The sequence below is a fragment of the Pyrus communis genome, chromosome 9, assembly GCF_963583255.1.
Source record: "Pyrus communis chromosome 9, drPyrComm1.1, whole genome shotgun sequence".
NCBI classification, from domain to species: Eukaryota; Viridiplantae; Streptophyta; class Magnoliopsida; order Rosales; family Rosaceae; genus Pyrus; species Pyrus communis.
The window spans coordinates 1,803,040-1,824,802 of NC_084811.1; the positions used below are offsets into that span (position 1 = coordinate 1,803,040).

A 21,763-nucleotide genomic window follows, 5' to 3' on the forward strand; every position below is an offset into this window, starting at 1 on the left:
TCAGCGGTTACATCTGGAAGTTCCTCAAACCAAATCAAATCTTGTTTCACTGAAAGACCATACCCTGCAAGCCTGTGTGCAATCTCATTTGCTTCACAATTAACATGTTGAGATTTAAAATTGGAACCAACATAGAAGCGTCCCTGGGATTGGAACCAATAATTTCTTCACTTGAACTTTAAAGAGAGAAGAACACAATGGTTCGTGGAGCAGCACATCCACAGCTGTTTTGGGGCAAGCACGCGAGCTCGCCCATATTTGACGCGATTAAACTATTGGGTGCAGTACCTGTCACAGCAAAAAATCTGTTCAAATTGTTTGCAGCAAAATCACATGTTCTGCTCTATCCTGGTAGTGAACGTGAAGCTGTCCATAACAAGGTATGCCAAGTTCCTTCCTTGCACTTTCATCTTAAACCAATTTAATTTCAGTAGCTGGCTTAAGAAACATAGTTTTAGATCCTGCATTATGCATGTTTTAAATGTGTATGCAATGGAATTTACAAAAACACTTCATTTTTGCTGGCATTTTTATCTATCTGTTATAGTTTCGGCTTCCCATATATGGTGTTTCGATCGATGGGCAGGGTGAAGAATACAAGTTATTCTGGCTGACGGACCGGAATTCACGAGAATGGCTGCAGGTTTTGGGGCCACAATTGTACCATTTGCGGCCGTGGGAGATGATGATCTACTTCAAGTAAGCTCGCGTTACTTTGTTCTTAGTAGCTAAGCTAGTGAAGGTATTTCTTGTAGTGATTATATATACTTGGATTTTTTCTTATTTGGATATCTAGCGGTTGGTTCTTGACAGGAATGACCTAATGAAGATCCCAATGCTGAGTGACCATCTCAAAGACTCGAGTCGCGGTCCTGTAAGAACAAGGTAATTACTCTCCATGTTATTGTTTCTGTGTTCCCCTCGCTCGATCTGATCTTAATTGTCGATAGTTGTTAGACTGAATTTTCTTCTTTTGATAAAAATAAAACATGAATAAATTGTTGTCTGGTTTTGTAGGGATGAGTCGAGTGGGGAGTTGAGAAAGAAGTCTTTAATCCAGTGGTTTTGCCTAAGTTACCGGGACGGTATTACTATTTGTTTGGGATGCCCATAGAAACCAAAAGAAAGAAAGAGATCCTGATCAAGGACAAAGAAAAGGCGAAAGAATTGTACTTGCAGATACAATTCGACCTTGAAAACAGTTTAGCATACTTAATTAAGCAGAAGGATGATCCTTGTAGGAATGTTTTTGACAGAATAGTGCAGCGGATGACATATTCCGCTATGTCATCCACTATACATGAAGTTCCAACATTTAAGCCTTGAAAATATGGTTTTGTTGGATGATCACTCCAACGTCAATCCACGTTGGAAGGTGTGTAGAGTTTCGGCTAAGGTGCTTGCACCACGTCCTACCATACGTTTGTCTCTGTTGGTTCTATTAGTTGTAGTTTGGTCATTCCCACCGGTTTCCCCTGATTTGTGGTTGCTCGTTGGTGCGATTTTGGAATTGATAAGTGTGAAGTGGCCCGTCGATCTCTTTGGAGGGTTTTGGTTTTCCTCTTTTTTTGCAATTTTAGGGTTTTGTTTTGGTTGATTTGAAGCTTTTGCAGGAGGTGTTGCGTTGGTTGTTTTGTTTGCCCCTTTTTTCTTGTGGATTCCTGCTGCTGTTATACGCTCTTTGATTGGATTTTGGTGATGGTGGCTACGGCGTTCTCGAGTGCTTCGAGCTGACAGCTAGTGTTTCTTGTTTTTCAGTTTTGGTTCATGTTCCAAGTTTGTTGGACCTTACTATGTTTCTCTTCCTATGTACATTGTCTTTTGTTCATATTGAATGAAACTTGTGTTGCAAGAAAACTTGAAATTTGGGGTCTGAGACTTGGAGAAGAAACCTAAGGAAATTTATCATTCCCTGTTTTCCGTCGGAAATCATAATTTGCTTGGCTAACAAGATCGGTCATATTAGGTTTCGTTATAATGAAATAGCATATTTGATTCCTTCTGTGTGAAAAACCAGACCCATAATTGAAGATTTTTTGAGAAATTTTCGATGGATTTTGGCATATGGAATGAGATCGAAAATATGGACTTGATGCAACCGAGTCATCAAGTTAACCCGTATCTCAAGTTCATCACGCATTATCATATGTTTTATCTTGCCTACATTATATTGCATGATTGTTTTGCGATACTATCACCTTGGCATCCTGCTTACATGATATTACACTTACTTTAACTATTACTGAGGAGGGATTTTTTCTGACTTGAATGCCAGGTACTTCAAAAAGTTTCTCGTTATTAAGCATTAGATAGTAGTTATTGGCAAGGTGTCCATAATTCATTTATTATTACGTTTCCAATAAAAATAACAGGGTAGTGCTATTAATACACTCATTTTTACTTTTTACACGCTCCTCTTAATTTTCGGTTGTCAACTACTGAGACGGAGTTCAAAGCTTTTTGTGTGATTGATATGTGCAGGTGATATCTTTTTTTCTTTTTTGTTTCTAATCAAACGACATATTTACATTAACGGAATAGGAAATAAAATTGGTTGCAAACTCGTTATTCCCGATTTTGAATTCTAAGATTATTCACTTACAAGTGATCGTGTTTAAGATAATGGGAAACATTGATTGTTCTAGGGTTCCTCGTGGTAATCAGAAATACACTCGTAAAGTTCGAAAAACCAATTGATTACCGAATCCATTGGAGAGGCATCCCCCGAAACTTGCCGAGAAGGCTCTGGTTAGCCTGGTCCTTGTTGGGCAGGTGCCTTTTTGCTTATATGGAAGCTTTGCTGGACGCTGCAGATTTGTCAATTGGTCGTCTGCATGGCGGTAGATAGAGTTTTCGACGGTGGATGAGAAATTAACTGCAATTTTCTTCGAACTTCTGAACGGCCGGATTAATTTAGGCGCATGATGATGAAAGATTTGTAGATTTGCATTCTCGTTTAGAGGAATAAAGTAGCATCCGAATCCGTTATCCACGAGATTCAAACCAAATACCTCTCACTTACAAGCGAAGAAAAATATCACAAGATTGTAGTATTCAATTTATTAACACTATGAATTAAGCTTTACAAATCTATGAAGAATCATAAAACCTAAAAGTAGAAGCTTGAGGAAGAAGAAGGAAGAGAAAAGCTTTGTGTATTTGATAACTGTTTTCTTACAATACAACTGACTTTTTCTAAAAAATACAATGACAAGGAAAACTACTTTTATACTACATCTCAATTACACTGACTTAGATCTTAAGCAACTATTGCCTAGGTGACACTGCTGAAATGGCCAATACCCCCCTCTCAATCTTAACTTGGGTAATCGAGCTTAAGATTGAAGCAATGTCGTAGAAAATCGGGTCCATGAAGTTCTTTGGTTAAGACATCAGCAACTTGATCCGTAGTGCAGATGTATTGAACTGACAATTTACCAATTTGCACTCATTCACGGACAAACGGAAATCAGTCTCCAAGTGTTTGATGCGAGAATGATGAGCATGATTCAAACTGAGAGCAATAGCAGACTGATTATCACAGAATATAACAGGTGGAAAAGGCAAGCATTCATGTAAATCCTTGAGAAGAAGTCTGATCCAAGCAATATCTGCAGTGGTATGAGCTAATGCACGATATTCAGCTTCTGTAGAACTACGTGAAACTGATGATTGTTTCTTCGACTGCAAGGAAATTGGATTTTCTCCCAAAAACACCACATAACCAGTAATAGACCGCCTAGTGTTCACATGAGCAGCCTAATCAGAATCACTATAAGCATTTAGCTGCAAGGAACCTCCTGAAATGTAAGTTAAACCACATTGCATAGTCCCTTTGAGAAAACGCAAAATCATCTTAACCATTCCCAAATGAAGATATGTAGGAGCATGCATATACTGACACACGGTGTTCATAGCAAATGCTATGTCAAGCCGTGTGAAAGTTAGATGCTGAAGAGCCCCGACAAGACTCATATATAAAGTAAGATCATGCAGCAACGTTCCTTCTGATGTCAAAATCTGGTTATGAGGTTTACATGGTGTAGAACAAGACTTACAATCATCCATGCCTGCCTTGTGAAGAAGATCCTTCACATATTTAGCCTAATTGATAAACAAATCACCATTAGACTTATAGGTAACTTGAAGACCAAGAAAATAGGCCAATTTCTCCATGTCTTTAAGATCAAATACTTCACTAAGAGTATTAATCACAGATTGTATTAATTGAGAACTAGACCCAGTGATGATAATATCATCCACATATAGAAGAAGAATAACAACCTGAGTGTCAACCACCTTGACAAAGAGACTTGAATCAGAAACAGAGACTTGGAAACCAATGGCTTGTAAATAACTAGTGAATTTAGCATTCCAAGCCCGAGGAGCTTGCTTCAAACCATACAAGGACTTCACTAGTTTACATACATGAGTATGAAACAGAGGATTGATAAACCCTTGAGGTTGCTTTATATAAACCTCTTCTTGCAACTCACCATGCAAGAAAGCATTCTTAACGTCCAATTGTCGAACATCCCACTTATGTGTTGCAGCTAAGGACAAGATTAGTCTCACAGTTGTCGAACAACGGGACTAAATGTTTCGGTATAATCAAGCCCTTGTTCTTGACTAAAACCTTGTGCTATTAATCGAGCTTTATATCTTGAAACCGAACCATCATTGTTTCTCTTTATTTTATACACTCATTTACTTCCTATAACATTCTTAGCACCAGAATAAGGGACAAGAACCCAAGTACCTTGAGTTTGAAGAGCATCACATTCTTCCTGCATTGCCATTTGCCATTGAGGTATTTTAGATGCTTGTCTAAAAGTTGATGGTTCTAAAGCATCAACAATATCTGCAAGAAAAGTGAAGCCTCATGAGAAATGATCATCATCATCAAGAGTTAATGACTAAACTTTAGGAAACAGTGCATTGAGAGCTGAATAATCTTGTCTAGTGATTGTTCTTGTGCACAATCTTGTTTGAATGCCTGAAGGAGGAATAACTCTTTCTGAACTTGAAGAAGATGAGGAACTGAGACTTGGAAAAACAACCTGAAGTTGAGGAGGCTGGGGGATAGGCAATAGGGGCATTAGCATTGGAAAGAGTAGCATTAGAACTGGATTCCTGTGCATTACTAGCAGAAGTATCAACATCACGGTCACCAGATTGTACCAAGGGGCTAAGAGATTAACTAGAAGACACTCCAGAATTCACAGGCTGAACTACCTCGGCAGAAGACTAAACAGAAGAATCAGAAAACCTAAAAGCAGAAGCTTGAGGAGAAAGAAGGAAGAGAAAAACTTTGTGTATTTGATAACTGTTTTCTTACAATACTACCGACTTTTTCTAAAATATACAATGAGAGGGAAAACTACTTTTATGCCGAATCTCAATTATACCGACTTAGATCTTAAGCAACTATTGCCTAGGTGGCACTGCTGACATGGCCAATACAATTAACCTCTGTTTTGTATCCATAAGCTGGTGGCCCAGTGGTAAATGACGGATTGTGAGACTTCCTTCAAACTAAAAACTAGAGATCTCGGGTTCAGAACTCACTGCTGGTGTGGAAGTTAGACTTGTGGCCAGGGAAGGATGAAATGCCTCTGTGAAATTTCCAGGCTCCCAGAAGGCCCCCGAAAAGGGTGAATAGCCGTGACAAGCCATCAGTTGTCCCTTTAAAAATAAAATAAAAAAAACCTCTGTTTTGTTGCTGGGACAATGTAATTGTTTGCCAAAAAAACCGAAACTTCTCATATACTTCCAACTCGTGTCGATTCCTTGGCCGGTGATGTAGGGACTTGGAAAGTTGGAAGTGGTCCCATTAGGTCTGGCTTATGGTCATTTTCTCATTGAAGAGGGTAATAGTTGTAGTGGACGAAAACACCTTTTGGTTTTCTTTGATCCGTCTACTTCATGAATGAGTGATTGGATTCGGACACTCATAATTGGGAAACTATATGCATGAATCGAGTTTATCGTTATGTAATGTTCTGGCCAAATAATACAATATCATATTAAGAAAAATGTACGTATGAGATTGTTTTATTTAACGGAAACATCATAATGATGATGAACGCATTCTATTTAAACCTTCTCTAAGTTTTTATTGAGGAATACTCACATCCAAATAACATTTTAGAGGTAAAGAAAAGGAAGGAAATCTTTATATTTGACCATATTTATTCTTGAAAGTTCAAAAAAGAATTGTTATTAACAATTATGTACTCTTTTTCTCATATTTTGATAACCACTCTAAAATTGTTATTCAATATTGTTCTGGTTTATTTTAATCAGAAAGAAGTGCAAGATGACTATTATCATTGAGAAAATGTATAATAAGGTAGACTCGAACATCACTAAAAAATGCTATGGCAAAGTGACAAGTTACGAGGATAGGAAGACATAATTTTTTTGGTGTGATAGCTAAACTACCACGTAATGGTTTCAATCTACTGATGTAATAATGCATATTTATATGAAAAATCAAAATTATTGAGGTTGATAATATCAGGAATCACTTATATCAATTTTAAATATCAAAGTGAGGTATGCCAATTGACCATTTTGGCTAAAAAGGCTATCCTAAATTCATGAAAAATTTAGACTTAATTGGATTAATAGTCTCTGTGGCAATAGGGTAATTGGAAGATAGCTTATGTGATAAAAAAAAAAAATTAGGATTTAAGCTCTGTTAGGATTTAGCCCAAAATGGAAAATTCCGTCAATTTTATGTTAATTATTAGCACGTGAACCAGCCCCACGCCTTAACAATTAACGGAAAGGTTGGTTTTAGCCTAATATGTGTATGGAGAGTTCTGTTTCAACCTAATATGTGCGGCTCATGTGCTAATATTAACAGAAAATTGACAAAATTTTCAATTTTAGGCATAAATCCTAACAGATTTTACCACCGGAGCTTAAATCCTATTTTTTCACAACATAAGCTATCTTCTAACTATCATATTATCACATGAACTAATAATCTAATTAGGCGAAAGGTTAATACTTATGTGCTCATTAACAATCTTTAATATTAGAAAATCAGAATGAGAGTTTGGTGTCTCAAAGCTTCACAAAAAAAAATAAAAAATAAAAAATAAAAGACTATAAAGCCCCTCAAACAAAAAAATCCACAACCATCTGAATATAATAGAAACAAAATAGCAGAGATACTTTTGTGAAAAACAAAAAAGAAAAATATGTTAAACAAAAAAAAAAAAATTAGAAAAAAGAAAAAAAAAAAGAAAAGAGAAGATAGAAACCCAGGACCCCCTTCTTCTCCCTCTCTGTCTCTCTACGTTTTCCTTAATACAACTGCTCCATTTACTTCAATTTTTTTTTTGTTTTTTTATTTTTTATTTTTATCATGGACAGTTTCATTAAAACCATGTCACATCCCGGTCCGGGGCGGACCACTTCCCGGGCCCGCTCCACCACCGTAGCACGATATTGTCCGCTTTGGGCCCCGACCACGCCCTCACGGTTTTGTTTCTGGGAACTCACACGAGAACTTCCCGATGGGTCACCCATCCTGGGAGTGCTCTCGTGCGCTACTCGCTTAACTTCGGAGTTCCTACGGAACCCAAAGCCAGTGAGCTCCCAAAAGGCCTCGTGCTAGGTAGGGATGTGAATATACATTTAAGGATCACTCCCCTGGGCGATGTGGGATGTCACAATCCACCCCCCTTAGGGGCCCGACGTCCTCGTCGGCACACACGCGGCCAGGGTTAGGCTCTGATACCAAATTGTCACATCCCGGCCCGGGGCGGACCACTTCCCGGGCCCGCTCCACCACCGTAGCACGATATTGTCCGCTTTGGGCCCCGACCACGCCCTCACGGTTTTGTTTCTGGGAACTCACACGAGAACTTCCCAATGGGTCACCCATCCTGGGAGTGCTCTCGTGCGCTACTCGCTTAACTTCGGAGTTCCTACGGAACCCAAAGCCAGTGAGCTCCCAAAAGGCCTCGTGCTAGGTAGGGATGTGAATATACATTTAAGGATCACTCCCCTGGGCGATGTGGGATGTCACAAACCAGCCATATATAAACAAATTAAGAGGGAAAAACAGGATTGAAAAAAAGAAGATAAAATAAGTGAAGCGACCAAATAGTTCATTTGAATCTTCCGCAGAAACGACGAAGAAAAAGAAAAAGAAAAAAAAATCAATAATTCCTCTTCTTCATTCTGTTCAGTGCTCTTTGGGACTAGGGTATTCCGATCATCGGATAAATGGCTCTGGTGGCCGGACCTTTTGCAGAAAAACCCATAAATTCTCTTTAATTTATGCGATATACCAAGCTTAGTGGATTCTGAGGAGGCCTCTACGAAGGGCAACGTGGCCAATTTAATACTTTGGTGGTCTCTGGGTCTCCTTCTCCCTATCCTTGCTTTCTTTTCACTATCGCTTTTGCTACTTTATTTATAAGAGTGCATGCATGAAAGCTAGTTTGTCATTTAGGTTTGCTCTATCTTCAATTCTGCAGAGCTTTGTCGAAAAAATCATCCTGACAAGTACACATACTTATAAGATAATTATTGATTTATTTTAAGAGAATTATCAACAGCAAAGTTCAAGCACACACCTATAAGAGAATTATCAACAAGCTCTGAATTGGCTTCAATCTTCTTTACGGCCTGTGATGTTGGTGCAATGCAACTAATCAGGTATGACTCTTTAATTATTTTGGGTTGTCAATTTATTGCTATATTTTAGTTCCGTTTGTTCTTCATGGAGTTTAGAAATATTCTCTTACAATTGGATGGTCTAAGTATTGGTTTGATATTGAGGTATTTTTATAAAAAGTGGGTATTAAAAAAAGTTAAGCTCAAAAAAGTGTTTGGTAAATACTTAAAAACAGCTTATTTTCACAGTTTTGGGAGAAAAAAAAGCTGAAAACGTGAAGCAGAAAAAATGAGCTTATTTTCACAGCACAGCATAAATAATTTTTTTTTTCTTCAAAGTACAGCAATACCAAACTAGCACTAAGGCATGTGTGCAAATCCGGTGCTCTTGGGAATGGAATCTATAAGAAACAAAGGAACAATAGCTTTTTGGAGTATCCCCTAACTTTTGAATACATGTTTTACGTTTATATGCCACTAAGATCTTGATTGTGAATCACTCAATGATTCGACTTCTGGTTTTATAGATTTAAGGTTTCTAATATGATTTTCTGTCATCCTCCTCCTAACGCTAGAGCGTCTCAATCAACTGGATGGATTTGAGGCAACAAACACAATAAAATTACTTTAGAAAATGTGGATTCATTGATATCGAAACACTGACTTCTAAACATTTCGTTTAATTGACAGCCACCCGCTTCAAATGCACCTTATATAGGTTTTAATGCCCACAAATCGTGTTGATACACCAAGATTAATATTACTGGGATTAGATAATAAAAGCAAAAGATGAGAACACACAAAAACGATAAGGAAGATGTTGTGGGTAATAGTAAGATTAAAATTCATGGTATATCAGGTGATGTTGTGAGTAAAAGGTAAGAATAAAAAAAGTAAGAATAAAATTCATCGTATTTGAAAATTAGCATTTTTGATTAAAGATATCATTATTTGATAATGACACCATCACATTACAAGTAAATTTTATGTTTTTGTACTTAGATACTGTTAATCTTTTGTTTTAGATAAATGTATCAAAACATATCATCATTATTTGGTCATGACAACTTGAAAAAATGTGACCTGTGCCCTGTAACTAAAAGTTAAAACAATTTTTGTTTATACATTATCAAACACATTTAAAAAAAATAGTAAAGGCACGTAGTGTCTATGATAAATAAAAAACCTTTCGCACGTACCAATGCGCATACAGAAAAACTAATATATATTTATGCCATCTGTATTATAATATGTGAATGCGACATCTCACGGCTCTCGCCCTCATATCCTGTCACACAAGAAAAGTTCTTGATAAAAGTGGGCCACACTCAAGGGCCAAATTTTTCGGTAATCATTTTGTTTTTTTGTAACAATGTTGCAATAATCATTCCGTCTTTGATTACCTATGAAAAGTTATTTTATTTCTGCTTTTTGACGAGAAAACATCCTCCCTTCTCTCTTCGTCTCCAAAGATTTTTCAGTATAACAATTATTCAAGATGGTACATAAAATGTAGTTATATAAATGATGGAATATATGTGTTAAAAAGTTAATAACATAAAAATAAAAATTTCTCATTATTTATATGAAAACACGTAATGTACTATCTATGTTCCAATCACAATTAAAAATATCTCCTTGGTCTCAATAACGTAAAGATCTTTTCCTGCCAATTCTTCTCATCACAGTACCTTTTCGTTTTGTCTGCATTTGGCAGTAACAGCGACACTCAGACTCAATGGTAAGAGTTGTAAGACCTTAGATCACCACATTCCCAAAGTTACACTTCCATTTTTGCCCACCAATTACTTGTAATTCTCCTTTTTCTTCTTCTGGTCACACACCGTTAACTGTGCAAAGTTACTGGTTTTATCACTGACAGAGCTTCCCCTTCTTCCAAAACTGCGAACGTCACAGCGTCAGATGACCTATGTGGCCTGATAACAACCATAGCAATAAAGCAATGGACAAAACTCAGCTATTTGGGTCTGCCCCTCAGACCCACATCGGGTACAATCTAGATTATCACCCAATAATTTCATTTCCGTATTTTTCTGCACCATAAAAATTTGCTGGAATTTGTTCACATTGCCTTTTGAGCATTTTTTTTTACCATATTTTGTTGCCAGTTATTGTTAAATTAGAGGAAAGTTCAGGACTTTAGGTGTTTTAGAGGCTATGTCTTCCAGTAAGCTATCTGGCTCGGCTTCAAATCTCAATTTTGTGCCCATTTTTTAGTGTGCCGGAAGGTTTGTGTTGTGCTAAATGCATGGTTGTTTCTGCTGGAGTGGTTTATGGGAATGTCCTGAATTCGGCGGTTTTTGTTCATTCTGTTAAGGACCTAAGGTGTTCCCCAAGTGCTAGTTTTTGTTGTGAGTTCCAAAGTTTCTGAATTCTGTGAGTTTTTGGGAAAAGGGTTTATAATCTTTTGCATGTTGCTTGAAGCCATGACATCAGTTATAGGCTTTCCGGGTCCGCATTTTTGTGTGTTGAGTTCGGAGAACAAGCTTCGGTTTCGAGTGCAGGTTAGGAGTTTAGATAGTAAGGATTCACCAGTGTTGTCATCAGAATCATTTGTTTCTAATGGTGCTTCCGTAATCGAGGAGAGGGAGGATGGTAGAGGGAATGGGAGTTTGAGGTTTGAAGTTAAGAAGGAGGAGAAGAGGGTGGAGGATGGTGGTGGTCTTGAAAGTTTGAAACCTTTGTACGATGATGGGTATGGGACTGTCACTGTAAAAGATTATTTTCATGCAAACAAGGAGACGATTAAGCCTGACGGCGGACCTCCCCGGTGGTTTTCTCCCATTGCGTGCGGGCGCCCATTAAACAATTCTCCGATTCTTTTGTTTTTGCCTGGTAATTGTTGGCGTGCCCAAGATGATAAATCATAAGTTGGTCTCTAATGTTGGCACTGTGATTTGCATTCAAAGGATATATATATATATATATATATGTATATATATGTGTGTATATATATATGTATGTATGTATGTATGTATGTATGTATGTATGTATGTAGAATAGCTAAACAGCATAAATCTGTGTAAAATATGTTTGTTTTGTCTTTCTTAATGGTTGAAGTTTTATAGTACAGACTGCTGCATAATCCTTTCGGTATTGTGCATATACAGGGCTGGATGGTACTGGCTGGGGCCTCATTTTGCACCACAAAGCTCTTGGGAAGTAAGTTTTTCGATTTATTTATTCGTTTTAGTTTACAAAATTTTGTTAGGATCTTGGGAAGGAAGATAACCATTATCTTCAATTTTAATAAACTGCGTTTTTCTTGGCGAAATTCCACTCAAATAAATGGTTGTTCTTGATAGAGAAATATGGTAGCGCTAAAAATCAGGTTCTTAGCTCTGAAATTGGAGGTAAACTATTTCTAGCAGCTTCTGATATATAATTCGTTGAAAAACGCAGGGCTTTTGAAGTTCGATGCCTGCATATTCCTGTTAATGATCGAACACCATTTGAAGGTCTTAATCTTGAAAATCTTTATATATGTATGAAGTATCATTTTTTTTTTTCTTTGCTTGATAAAATGTTGCTCTCAATCAATAATTTAGTTTGGTTTCATCTGTTAAGGGCTGGTGAAATTTGTCGTAGAAACTATCAGGCTTGAGCATGCTTCATGTCCAAACAAGCCAATCTACTTGGTAGGAGATTCCTTTGGAGGATGCCTGTCACTTGCCGTTGCTGCACATAATCCTACCATTGATTTAGTATTGATACTAGTCAATCCAGGTTGATTATAAATTGCACGGTTCAATTTTCTTCAACATGTATTTTTATTATGCTAACGGCGTGTATTCAACACACCAACTCAGTCTGACATTTTTGGTGTTTTTTATTTTAGCAACATCGGTTGAAAGGTCTCAGCTGCAACCTCTGTTCCCAATCTTGGAGGCTATGCCTGATGAATTACATTTTGCAGTTCCCTATCTACTTGGCTTTGTTATGGGTACGTGATTTGTTGCTCTGGAATCTAATGAACAAAAACGTTTATGGTGAAGTGAGATAAGTCATTTCTAATTTGGCCCTTGACTTTGCTTTCAATCCTGTCTCAATTAACTGTGTTACTTTGACATGTGGAATGCTTATTCTCTTGGGGTGCTGCCAATCCAGGATCACGACCTCCATTATCTTCCCTTGACTAAAAAGAATCGTAGAAATGCTTTATTGTTGTCTTCTTGCAAGTCTGGTTATGAAACTTGACTAGTTTGAGCCCTGCGTCGTAGCCAATGAGTTTTTTGTCTCAATTTTCGTACAGTCTGAAATGCTAATGTGAGTATTTAGAATACAGCTTATCACGGGAACAAATCTGGTCAATACGATCAGGAATTTCTAATTAGGAGCCCAGTAACGAAAATTGAATTTTACTATCAAATTGTTAATCTAGGAGTGAAAAAGAATATGATACTTTATATTCGGAATTTGGTGAGGTCAATAAGATTATGTTTTTCAGTTCACAAGAAAACTCATTTTTGTTGGTTTCCTAGAGAATTGGGTTATTAGCTATAGCACGATATTGTCCGCTTTGGGCCTCGGCTATGCCCTCACGGTTTTGTTTCTGGGAACTCACATGAGAACTTCCTAGTGGGTCACCCATCTTGGGATTGCTCTTGCAAGAACTCACTTAACTTCGGAGTTCCGATGAACTTCGAAGCCAGTGAGCTCCCAAAAGGCCTCGTGCTATATGGAGGTGGACATGTACATATAAGGCATAGAGGATCCACTCCCCTGGGCGATGTGGAATCTAACAAGCTATTAGGATCATGTATTAATAGGTTTTATGGTTTGAAATATAAGCTTCTGGATTTTTGAACTAAATAATTGTTTTAGAAGGTTTTGATACGTTGGTAAATTGCATTAGCTTGTACTGAATGTTATGTTGATTGGGAGCCATATATATTGGTTGGAAGCAGTTTTAAAAACTTTTGGATCTTAGTTTTCCTGGAAAGTTCTGTAAGCGTGTCATGGTCAGAAACAACTGTCTGCAGTTACAAGTCCCTATGTTTTCCAATGCCAAATACAAGAACTCTGATGTCACTACGTAAACCTTCATTCCACCAGGTGATCCAACAAAAATGGCGATGGTTAACATTGAAAATAGGCTTCCTCCCAGTTTAAAGTTAACACAATTGTCTCGCAACCTGACTGATTTGCTACCATATCTCTCTGTAAGAAGTGCTTTCAATTCCTTTTCTTGAGCTTCATTGAAATGTCTACAGGTGTGGATTCTATCTTATTTTCAATATTTACTTATATCATTTCCATCTCAGTCTTTGGCTGATATTGTACCGAGGGACACTCTTCTTTGGAAGCTGAAGCTGCTCAAATCAGCTGCTGCTTATGCAAATTCCCGTCTCCATGCTGTTAAAGCTGAAGTGCTAGTGTTGGCTAGGTTAATATTCACTATACCTATTGTGGTTCTCTCTCACTCGCAATAAAAAATGATTATTGTAAAATTGTGTATATATTTTATTTTTATTCTTTTTTCAGTGGCAAAGATTATATGGTTCCAAGTCGAAATGAAGCAGAACGTCTAGCACGTTCGTTACAGAATTGTACAGTACGACACTTCAATGACAATGGACATACTCTATTACTAGTAAGTTAAAATATGTCTGTATATTACTAGTCTGGTGCGATGCTACTGAATTTTCTGTAAGCTGTCATCGTTGATAACAAGTTTAACGACGTGTTTAGCATACATTGTTGAATGGATGCCCTTAATGATTTTGTTTAAACTGCATAGACGTAAGTATGCAACAGGTTGGACTGATCATGGTGAATTCTATCTTTTAAGTTAGCTTCAATTCGTCTGTTGGATAATAACATTAACTTTAAATTAATAACCAAGGTGCATTTCTGGATATGATTTTAGTAAACAGTTTTATTTCATTTCTTGAATATTGTTGAATCTGTTCTTTGAACTCAACATCCTTGTATTAATTCCCAAGTCGGATAAAATCTCTGGTTGAAGAATAAAGATTTGAGTTTTGGCTTGAAGAACTCTCTCGGGATATCAATTGCGCATTTGACAATGGACACTAGACACTATTACTGTGACAACAATTTTGTTTGCTTTGATGCAAATTTCGCTATACTTTGCTGTTCCTGTGTAATATAAGCTTTACTTTTCGGGTGCCATTGACTTGTGAAGACGCTAATGTGATTGAATGTGCTCTACTGTCATGTTAAAAGGAAGATGGCGTTAATTTGATGTCAGTTATAAAAGGCACTTACAAATACCGTCGTTCAAGGAAGCATGATTATGTCTCAGATTTTCTTCCTCCTAGTATGTGGGAATTTAAAAATGCATCTGATAAACAATTCAGGTAAGTCAGTTCAACACTTTCACTTTTCTTTTATTTGTTAGTTTCGTCTTCTGTGATGCAGATTTCCAGGCATGTTAGTTCCAAAATGTACTTGTAGTATAGATACATCATGTTGGGTTTCACTTGCACCTAACCTGAACCCCGCTAAGTTGCATCCATTAACATATTTATTGGTTTGGGGCCAGAGCTGATACTGAAATACATGAATGTCAGATTATTAAGCCTAGCTACTGCTTCCGTAATGCTCTCAACGTTGGAAGATGGGAAAATAGTGAGAGGTCTTGCTGGAGTTCCTAATGAAGGACCTGTCTTACTTGTTGGTTATCACAATTTATTGGGATTGGAACTGAATTCTTTAGTTGAAGAATTTTTAAGAGAGAAGAGCATAATCGTTAGGGGAGTAGCACATCCAGAGCTGTTTTGGGGGAAGAACGGGACCTCGGCCCAATTGGACTTTCTCAAACTATTCGGTGCAGTACCTGTCACAGCAAAAAACCTTTTCAAATTGCTTAAAACAAAATCACATGTTCTGCTTTATCCTGGTGGTGCACGTGAGGCTCTCCATAAGAAGGTGCGCGCCAGGTTCCTCATTTCATCTTAAACCAATTTTCCGTTGGCTTAAGAATGTTGGTTTTTGTTTTGATCCGGCATTTTGCAGTTTTAAATGTGTGTGCAATGGATTTTACACACACACACTTCATCTTGTTGGTAATTCATCTGTTATGGTTTTGGTTTCCCATGCCTATATGGTGTTTCTATAATTGGCAGGGTGAAGAATACAAGTTATTCTGGCCTGACCAACCGGAATTTGTGAGAATGGCTGCATGCTTTGGGGCCACAATTGTACCATTTGCGGCTGTAGGAGAAGATGACATACTAGAAGTAAGCTTGTGTTACTGTTCTTCCCAAAAGTTTTCTTAGCAAGATATGGGCCTCTTTCTCATAGCGTACAATAAGTTTATGAAATCTTGATCATCTATAGCTTTTAATACGTACATTATTTTCCCCCGATACCACTCGTTATTCTTTTCGGAAAACAGATAACGTTACAATACCATGCCTTCTTTTTACTTCTGAGCTAAATCTTCGGTTAACATTATATTTTGGTTCTTATATTGGATCCGGCAGTTGGTTCTTGACTACAATGACCTAATGAATATACCAGTGGTGAGTGACTATCTCAAAGACGCTAATCGCGATGCTATAAAACTAAGGTAATTATTCTCCGTGTTATTGTTTGTGTGTTCTCCCAACTCTAATCTTAATGGTCGCACATGGTTAAACAGAATTTGAATGTTCTCTGGTTTTGTAGGGATGAGTCAAGTGGGGAGGTTGCCAACACACAACTCTTTTTTCCAGGGGTTGTACCGAAGATACCAGGACGGTATTACTATTTGTTTGGGAAGCCCATAGAAACAAAGGGAAAGAAAGAGATCCTGAAAGACAAAGAAAACGCGAACAAATTGTACTTGCAGATACAATCTGACATTGAAAACAGTTTAGCGTACTTAATTAAGAAGCGGGAGGAGGATCCTTATAGGAATATTTTTGACAGAACAGCATATCGGGTAACGTATTCCTCTGTAGAGGAAGTTCCAACGTTTGAGCCTTGAAAATTTGATTTTGTTGGATATGTTCTTGTTTGTGGTGTATAATTATTTTTCCATGGAAGAGGTTTGTGTACTCCACTAGTTAATACAAGGTTCACATTCGTCCAAAGAAAACCATCTGTCTGTCTTTCTGCTCTTGATCTTGCGCAGCAAGTAAACTTGAAATCCGAGTCTGAAACTCCGACAAGAAACCTGAGGAATTTGATGAGTGATGTTACCGGCGGAGTTCATAAATCGTGTGACCTACAAGTTCGTACAGGTTTAGTGACCAACAAGTTCTGCCGAGGTGAAAAATCAGTCCCATAATCGAAGATTGTTCGAGAAATTTGGGATGGAATTTTGGCATATGGAATTTGCAGTACCATGCTAGGCTTCTGTGTGAGATCGAAGATAGGGATTTCAATACAACCGGAACACTAAAATAGCACCATTCTAAGGCTATCAAACGCCACCATGTGCGCTACCTTGCCCACATCCACACGACATTGTGTGATTGGCTTCAGATTTTGTCATTTTAACGTTTGGATTGCATGTAATTTCTTCTCCGTACGGAAACATTGGCTATTTTTCTTTTTTGAGTGTCATTGTCATATTTGTATTCCCAACATGAAATGAAAGTGCTGAATAATATCTTTAAAGGATGTAAAGTAGTTGTCTTTTTTTCCATGTTCTCCTAACAAAAAATTTATCGTAGACTTAAAAATGAGGGAAGAAAGTTGGTTGCCTTTGGGACTCAGAACATGATTCTTCAGATATTTTGATAACGCAGAGAATCTGCATTTGGGCAAAAGCGGTAAGCTTTGATCTTGATGTTTCTCTTCAGGAGAAGACTTTTAAGGCCAAAAGTTCCGACTTTCGAGTGTGATGATATCGAGAGAAACTTACACGTAACTAAGACGCAAATGTGTCAGCATTTCAAGTCTGTCGCGTGTTACCATGTGTTTTCAACTTGTCTAAATCGTGTTGTGTGATTAGTTTGAATTTGTCACATTGCTGTCCCCGAAACGTGTAAGTTCTTATTGGTGATATGGGTTGCCAACTAAGTGTTTCTATACCCCTCTCTCAAGGGAAGTTAATGGGGATAACAACTTGGGGATCCACAGAATATGGATTCTTGAAGTGTTTGTTCAATAGATATGTATACATACATGTATCCACACACACAAACAGAAGCTTCAACAATCCAATATGTATCTATATATATACACATATGTTTCAACAATCCAATATGTATCTATATATATAATCTTCAACAATCCAAGTAATCAGAAAAAAAATGTCATACCGCTACTTCATACTTGGAGCAATGACCAGCTACGGTTAGGGAGCAGGCTACACCAGAGGAAGCAATGGGCTAGGTGTTGAGAATGAATCTCACATTGATAAGAGACTTGCATGTGCTTACAAATAGATAGGCCACTCTCTATATTGCCAATTGGTTTTATGGTGGAACTTCGACTTTTTTCATAGTATCAGAGTAAGTTGTCTCACATATTAAGCCCAATTGCCACACGTGCTCCACTCACCCGAGTTGTGTTCTCAACATGTTACGAACAAACACTTCTTCCGTTACGATTTTATAAGGAACCTCAACTTTTTTCACTAAAACCGTACGCCAACTAGTGGGGCCAAACAAGGTATGCTGCCGACGCAGATGAGTTTCGGCCTATCATCGTTGATGCTGACAGAATTTGAAGAACAATCATTGCTGGCGCACAACCTGGGAGGTACTTTATAAAACATGAGACGATCATTACTGAACATGTTAGACCCACCTTTGTTAACTTCATACTGATGAAATATCTTCACTCGAATGTATCTACGAGAAAAGAAGATATTAAATATCCTAATTTTATTTCAACTAATACTGATGTTTTTTGATAAAATTCCACTTCAACTAATACCGATGTTTTTTTATAAAACCTTATATCTGACGGATTGTGCCACCGACGACAACTGGCGTAATTGGCCGTCAAGCCCTCCATGACAGGACTTGAGCCGGCAAGAACTTATGTCGGCTACCTTAATCAAAGTGATACAATGGGGTTGCACGTTAAGAATGACAACTATGATTACTACACGCACAAAGCAAACATAACAGTGGTGCCATGGGAGCCAGCAGTTAACGTGATAGCGAATGGTAGTGGCCACGGCACTAAGCCAAATTCGCGGCTCACTACTGGTAGCAGGGACGGAGCTACAAGTTTTTTTTAATGGGGGCATTCTAAAAATTAACTAAGAAAATTTTATTATAGTGTGGCTTATACTCAATATGATAATAGGATGCTTTCAAATGATGATGTATCACAATTTCATGTTATAAAAATTTTAGTATAGTAGTAGAAAGTGGAAAAGTGGAAAAGTGGTGAGAAAAATATTAATACATGAGACGGGAGAAGAGTTTTTCAGTTTGAATGACAAAGTAAGAGCACTTTTACTCATATAATATTTGATATGGAGTGTAGTGGTATGAAGGTATGTTGGATATTAAATACATATATTTTCTTCGAAGATAACGTGTGTATATGACATAACTCTAGTCTACAACTTAACAAACGAATTACTTGAGTGGGGGCACTGGAAGTGATTTCTGCACATTATTTTTCTCCTTCTATGCACCCGTTTATTTCTGACATGCGGAAATCATTTCCCTTATTGAAGATCCTACACACCAACAAATATATGAGTTTGTAACTACACCTCTACTGATGACATATTTCTAAACCAGCCTGCATCAATACACAACCTTCCTTGTGTACATGCTCACTGCCACCCCGATCAATACGCTTATCTCCCCAAAGAATTTCACTCTCAAAGAGAGCATCACATGGTGGCTGAAATGTCAAGAAACTGAGCTCCTAACCTCACACGAAATCAACCCCAGGACTGAAGATTATTCAAGAAGTGCTCGATGGAATTTGGCATACAGATTTTGCTGGGCCAAGTTGGCACTCCTGTGAGTGAAGGAACGGTTTCTAGACTCAAGTTAGCATTCCTGGATATGAAGTGAAGGAATAAGATTCGACAGAAAGTTTGAGTGCATCTGGAATTCAGAACAGAAGGAATACGATTTGGTTAATGGAGGTCTCAATCCGTTGTATGAGCAGAACACGATTCTTCAACCTTTCTAAAAAGGCGCATAATTCTATATTCGACAGAAAGTTTTGGTAACTGCACATTTCAATTGGAATCACTCATTGCAGCAGTCAATCAAACTATGCCCCCACAATTATTGATATTTCTTCATTTAATTAATGAAACCGAATGGTCACGCAACTTATCTTGTAGCTCAAGTTACCCTAATCTTAACAGAAGAATGTATTTCAGTCAAGGGAAGGGAAGATGGTAGAGGCCGAAATCCATGGATTGGCAGGAATATAATTCTTTCGGCTGTTTTTGCAGTTGAAGAACCTGAAGGGAATCTTGAGATGCATCAGAAAAGAAGAAGCATATGTGATATAAAGGCAAATAATTGTACCGTCTATATAAACAAGGAGAAGCTTCAAATGTTGCAGGTGAGAAAGAAGTACTAGAGATCCAAGTAAATCATATAGTTTAAAACTTTGGGCTAAACAATGACCGGCTATGATTACAACTACAGATCGGGTTACTCAAATGGCAAGGGAGGAGGGCCGTTCACCAATGGATGGAACAAGACAAGCTATACAGATGGTGAGTGCCGCACAATCATCGTTGATGCTGATGGAACACTAAGAACAATCATTGGTTGCGACCCCTTCCAGAAACCGGGGACCTATGTTACGAAACGTGTTCTCTCACCTGCAAAAGAATACGGGTATGCTGATGACTGGCGTAGGCCTTCTAGTCCTGTGAAAGGTTATGGTTATGCAGCTGATGATCACAAGCTTCATAGGCTTTCGAGCCCCTGGGAAGGGTATGGTTATGCTGCTGCTGATCACAAGCTGCATAGGCCTAAAGCGGTTTACTCTGATGACAAGGGGGGAGTACCGCACACCAATCATGAGCGCCACATCCTTGATCCCTATGGAACACAAAGAACAGTCATTCCTCAAATCTTTAGAGATGATGAGTACCGCAAAGTCATCGTTGATCCTGATGGAGGAGAAAGAACAGTCATTGGTCACACTTTCCGCGAACCGGACAATGAGATATATTATCGACGAGTATGACATGGAGAGGCCCCTGCACTACTTGTAGGAGAGTTCAAAGCCCAAGAACAAATATTCATACAAGTAAATTATGTGATGCTAATTAAGGCTTTATGCTCTATGCTTCGGCTTGGATGTATGGCTTTTCTTAGGCCATTTTAGTCCGTTGGATCGGTATAACCTAGCCACTCTTATCTGTCTGTGTTATCTGCTTCCATTTGGTTTCATGGTAAGACATGGAAGTGTACTCTTGGTAATTGTATATATGGCATGTATGCCTTGTAGTAATTTCGTGAATTTGTGTTTCTTTTTTTTTCCTATCGGGTTGGCTCAAGTAGCGAGAGTTGTTGGGAAATGGACTAGGATTAGGGTAGGCAATGGGTTCGCCTCCCTCTATTGTAAGACCGAGAAAAATATATAGATGTTGAAGGCAAGACAAAAGAATTTTCTCATAGTAAAATACATTTATTGCACTTGAAGTGATTTCCACACACTATTTTTCTCCTTCTATGCACCCGTTTATTTCTGACATGCGGAAATCATTTCCCTTATTGAAGATCCTGCACACCAACAAATATATGAGTTTGTAAATACACCTCTACTGATGACATATTTCCAAACCAATCTGCATCAATACACAACCTTCCTTGTGTACATGCTCACTGCCACCCCGATTGATACATTTATCTTCCCATAGAATTTCACTCTCAGAGAGATGCATCACATGATGGCTGAAATATCAAGAAACCGAGCTCCTAACCTCACACGAAATCAACCCCAGAATCGAAGATTATTTGAGAAGTGCTTGATGGAATTTGGCATACTGATTTTGCTGGACCAAGTTAGCATTTGTGTGAGTGAAAGAATGGTTTTTAGACTCAAGTCAACATTCCTGGATATGAGAGAACTGTTGAATAAGAAGAGTATCCAAGATAACTCTAATGATCCCAAGAAGAAGAAAATAGAGCACACTCTTAAAGAAAGCTCACAAAACAAACTAATTAGCAAAGCTTTTCTTATTTAGCTCTAGGCTTTGTTTCTC

At 37.9% G+C, this 21,763-nt stretch overlaps 1 protein-coding gene across 1 annotated transcript; it reads left to right on the forward strand.

The window, feature by feature from the left end:
* The first annotated feature begins 10,663 nt into the window (after window positions 1-10,663).
* On the forward strand, window positions 10,664-17,229 carry LOC137744886 (phytyl ester synthase 1, chloroplastic-like). Its single transcript, XM_068484697.1, has 13 exons — window positions 10,664-11,493; window positions 11,769-11,820; window positions 12,061-12,116; window positions 12,226-12,384; window positions 12,497-12,601; window positions 13,714-13,820; window positions 13,923-14,044; window positions 14,143-14,251; window positions 14,848-14,981; window positions 15,195-15,552; window positions 15,750-15,863; window positions 16,110-16,195; window positions 16,294-17,229. Exons 1-13 carry the CDS (start codon window positions 11,070-11,072, stop codon window positions 16,592-16,594), a joined length of 2,127 nt encoding a protein of 708 aa, XP_068340798.1. The 5' UTR covers window positions 10,664-11,069; the 3' UTR covers window positions 16,595-17,229.
* Window positions 17,230-21,763: the final 4,534 nt, after the last annotated feature.

Excerpts from the sequence above, each read along its gene's own strand:
- LOC137744886 (XM_068484697.1), top strand. The coding sequence starts at position 11,070 with ATGTTGCTTGAAGCCATGACATCAGTTATAGGCTTTCCGGGTCCGCAT. Across the intron at positions 11,821-12,060 it reads CACCACAAAGCTCTTGGGAA|GGCTTTTGAAGTTCGATGCC; the intron begins GTAAGTTTTTCG and ends TGAAAAACGCAG. Across the intron at positions 12,117-12,225 it reads TGATCGAACACCATTTGAAG|GGCTGGTGAAATTTGTCGTA; the intron begins GTCTTAATCTTG and ends TCATCTGTTAAG.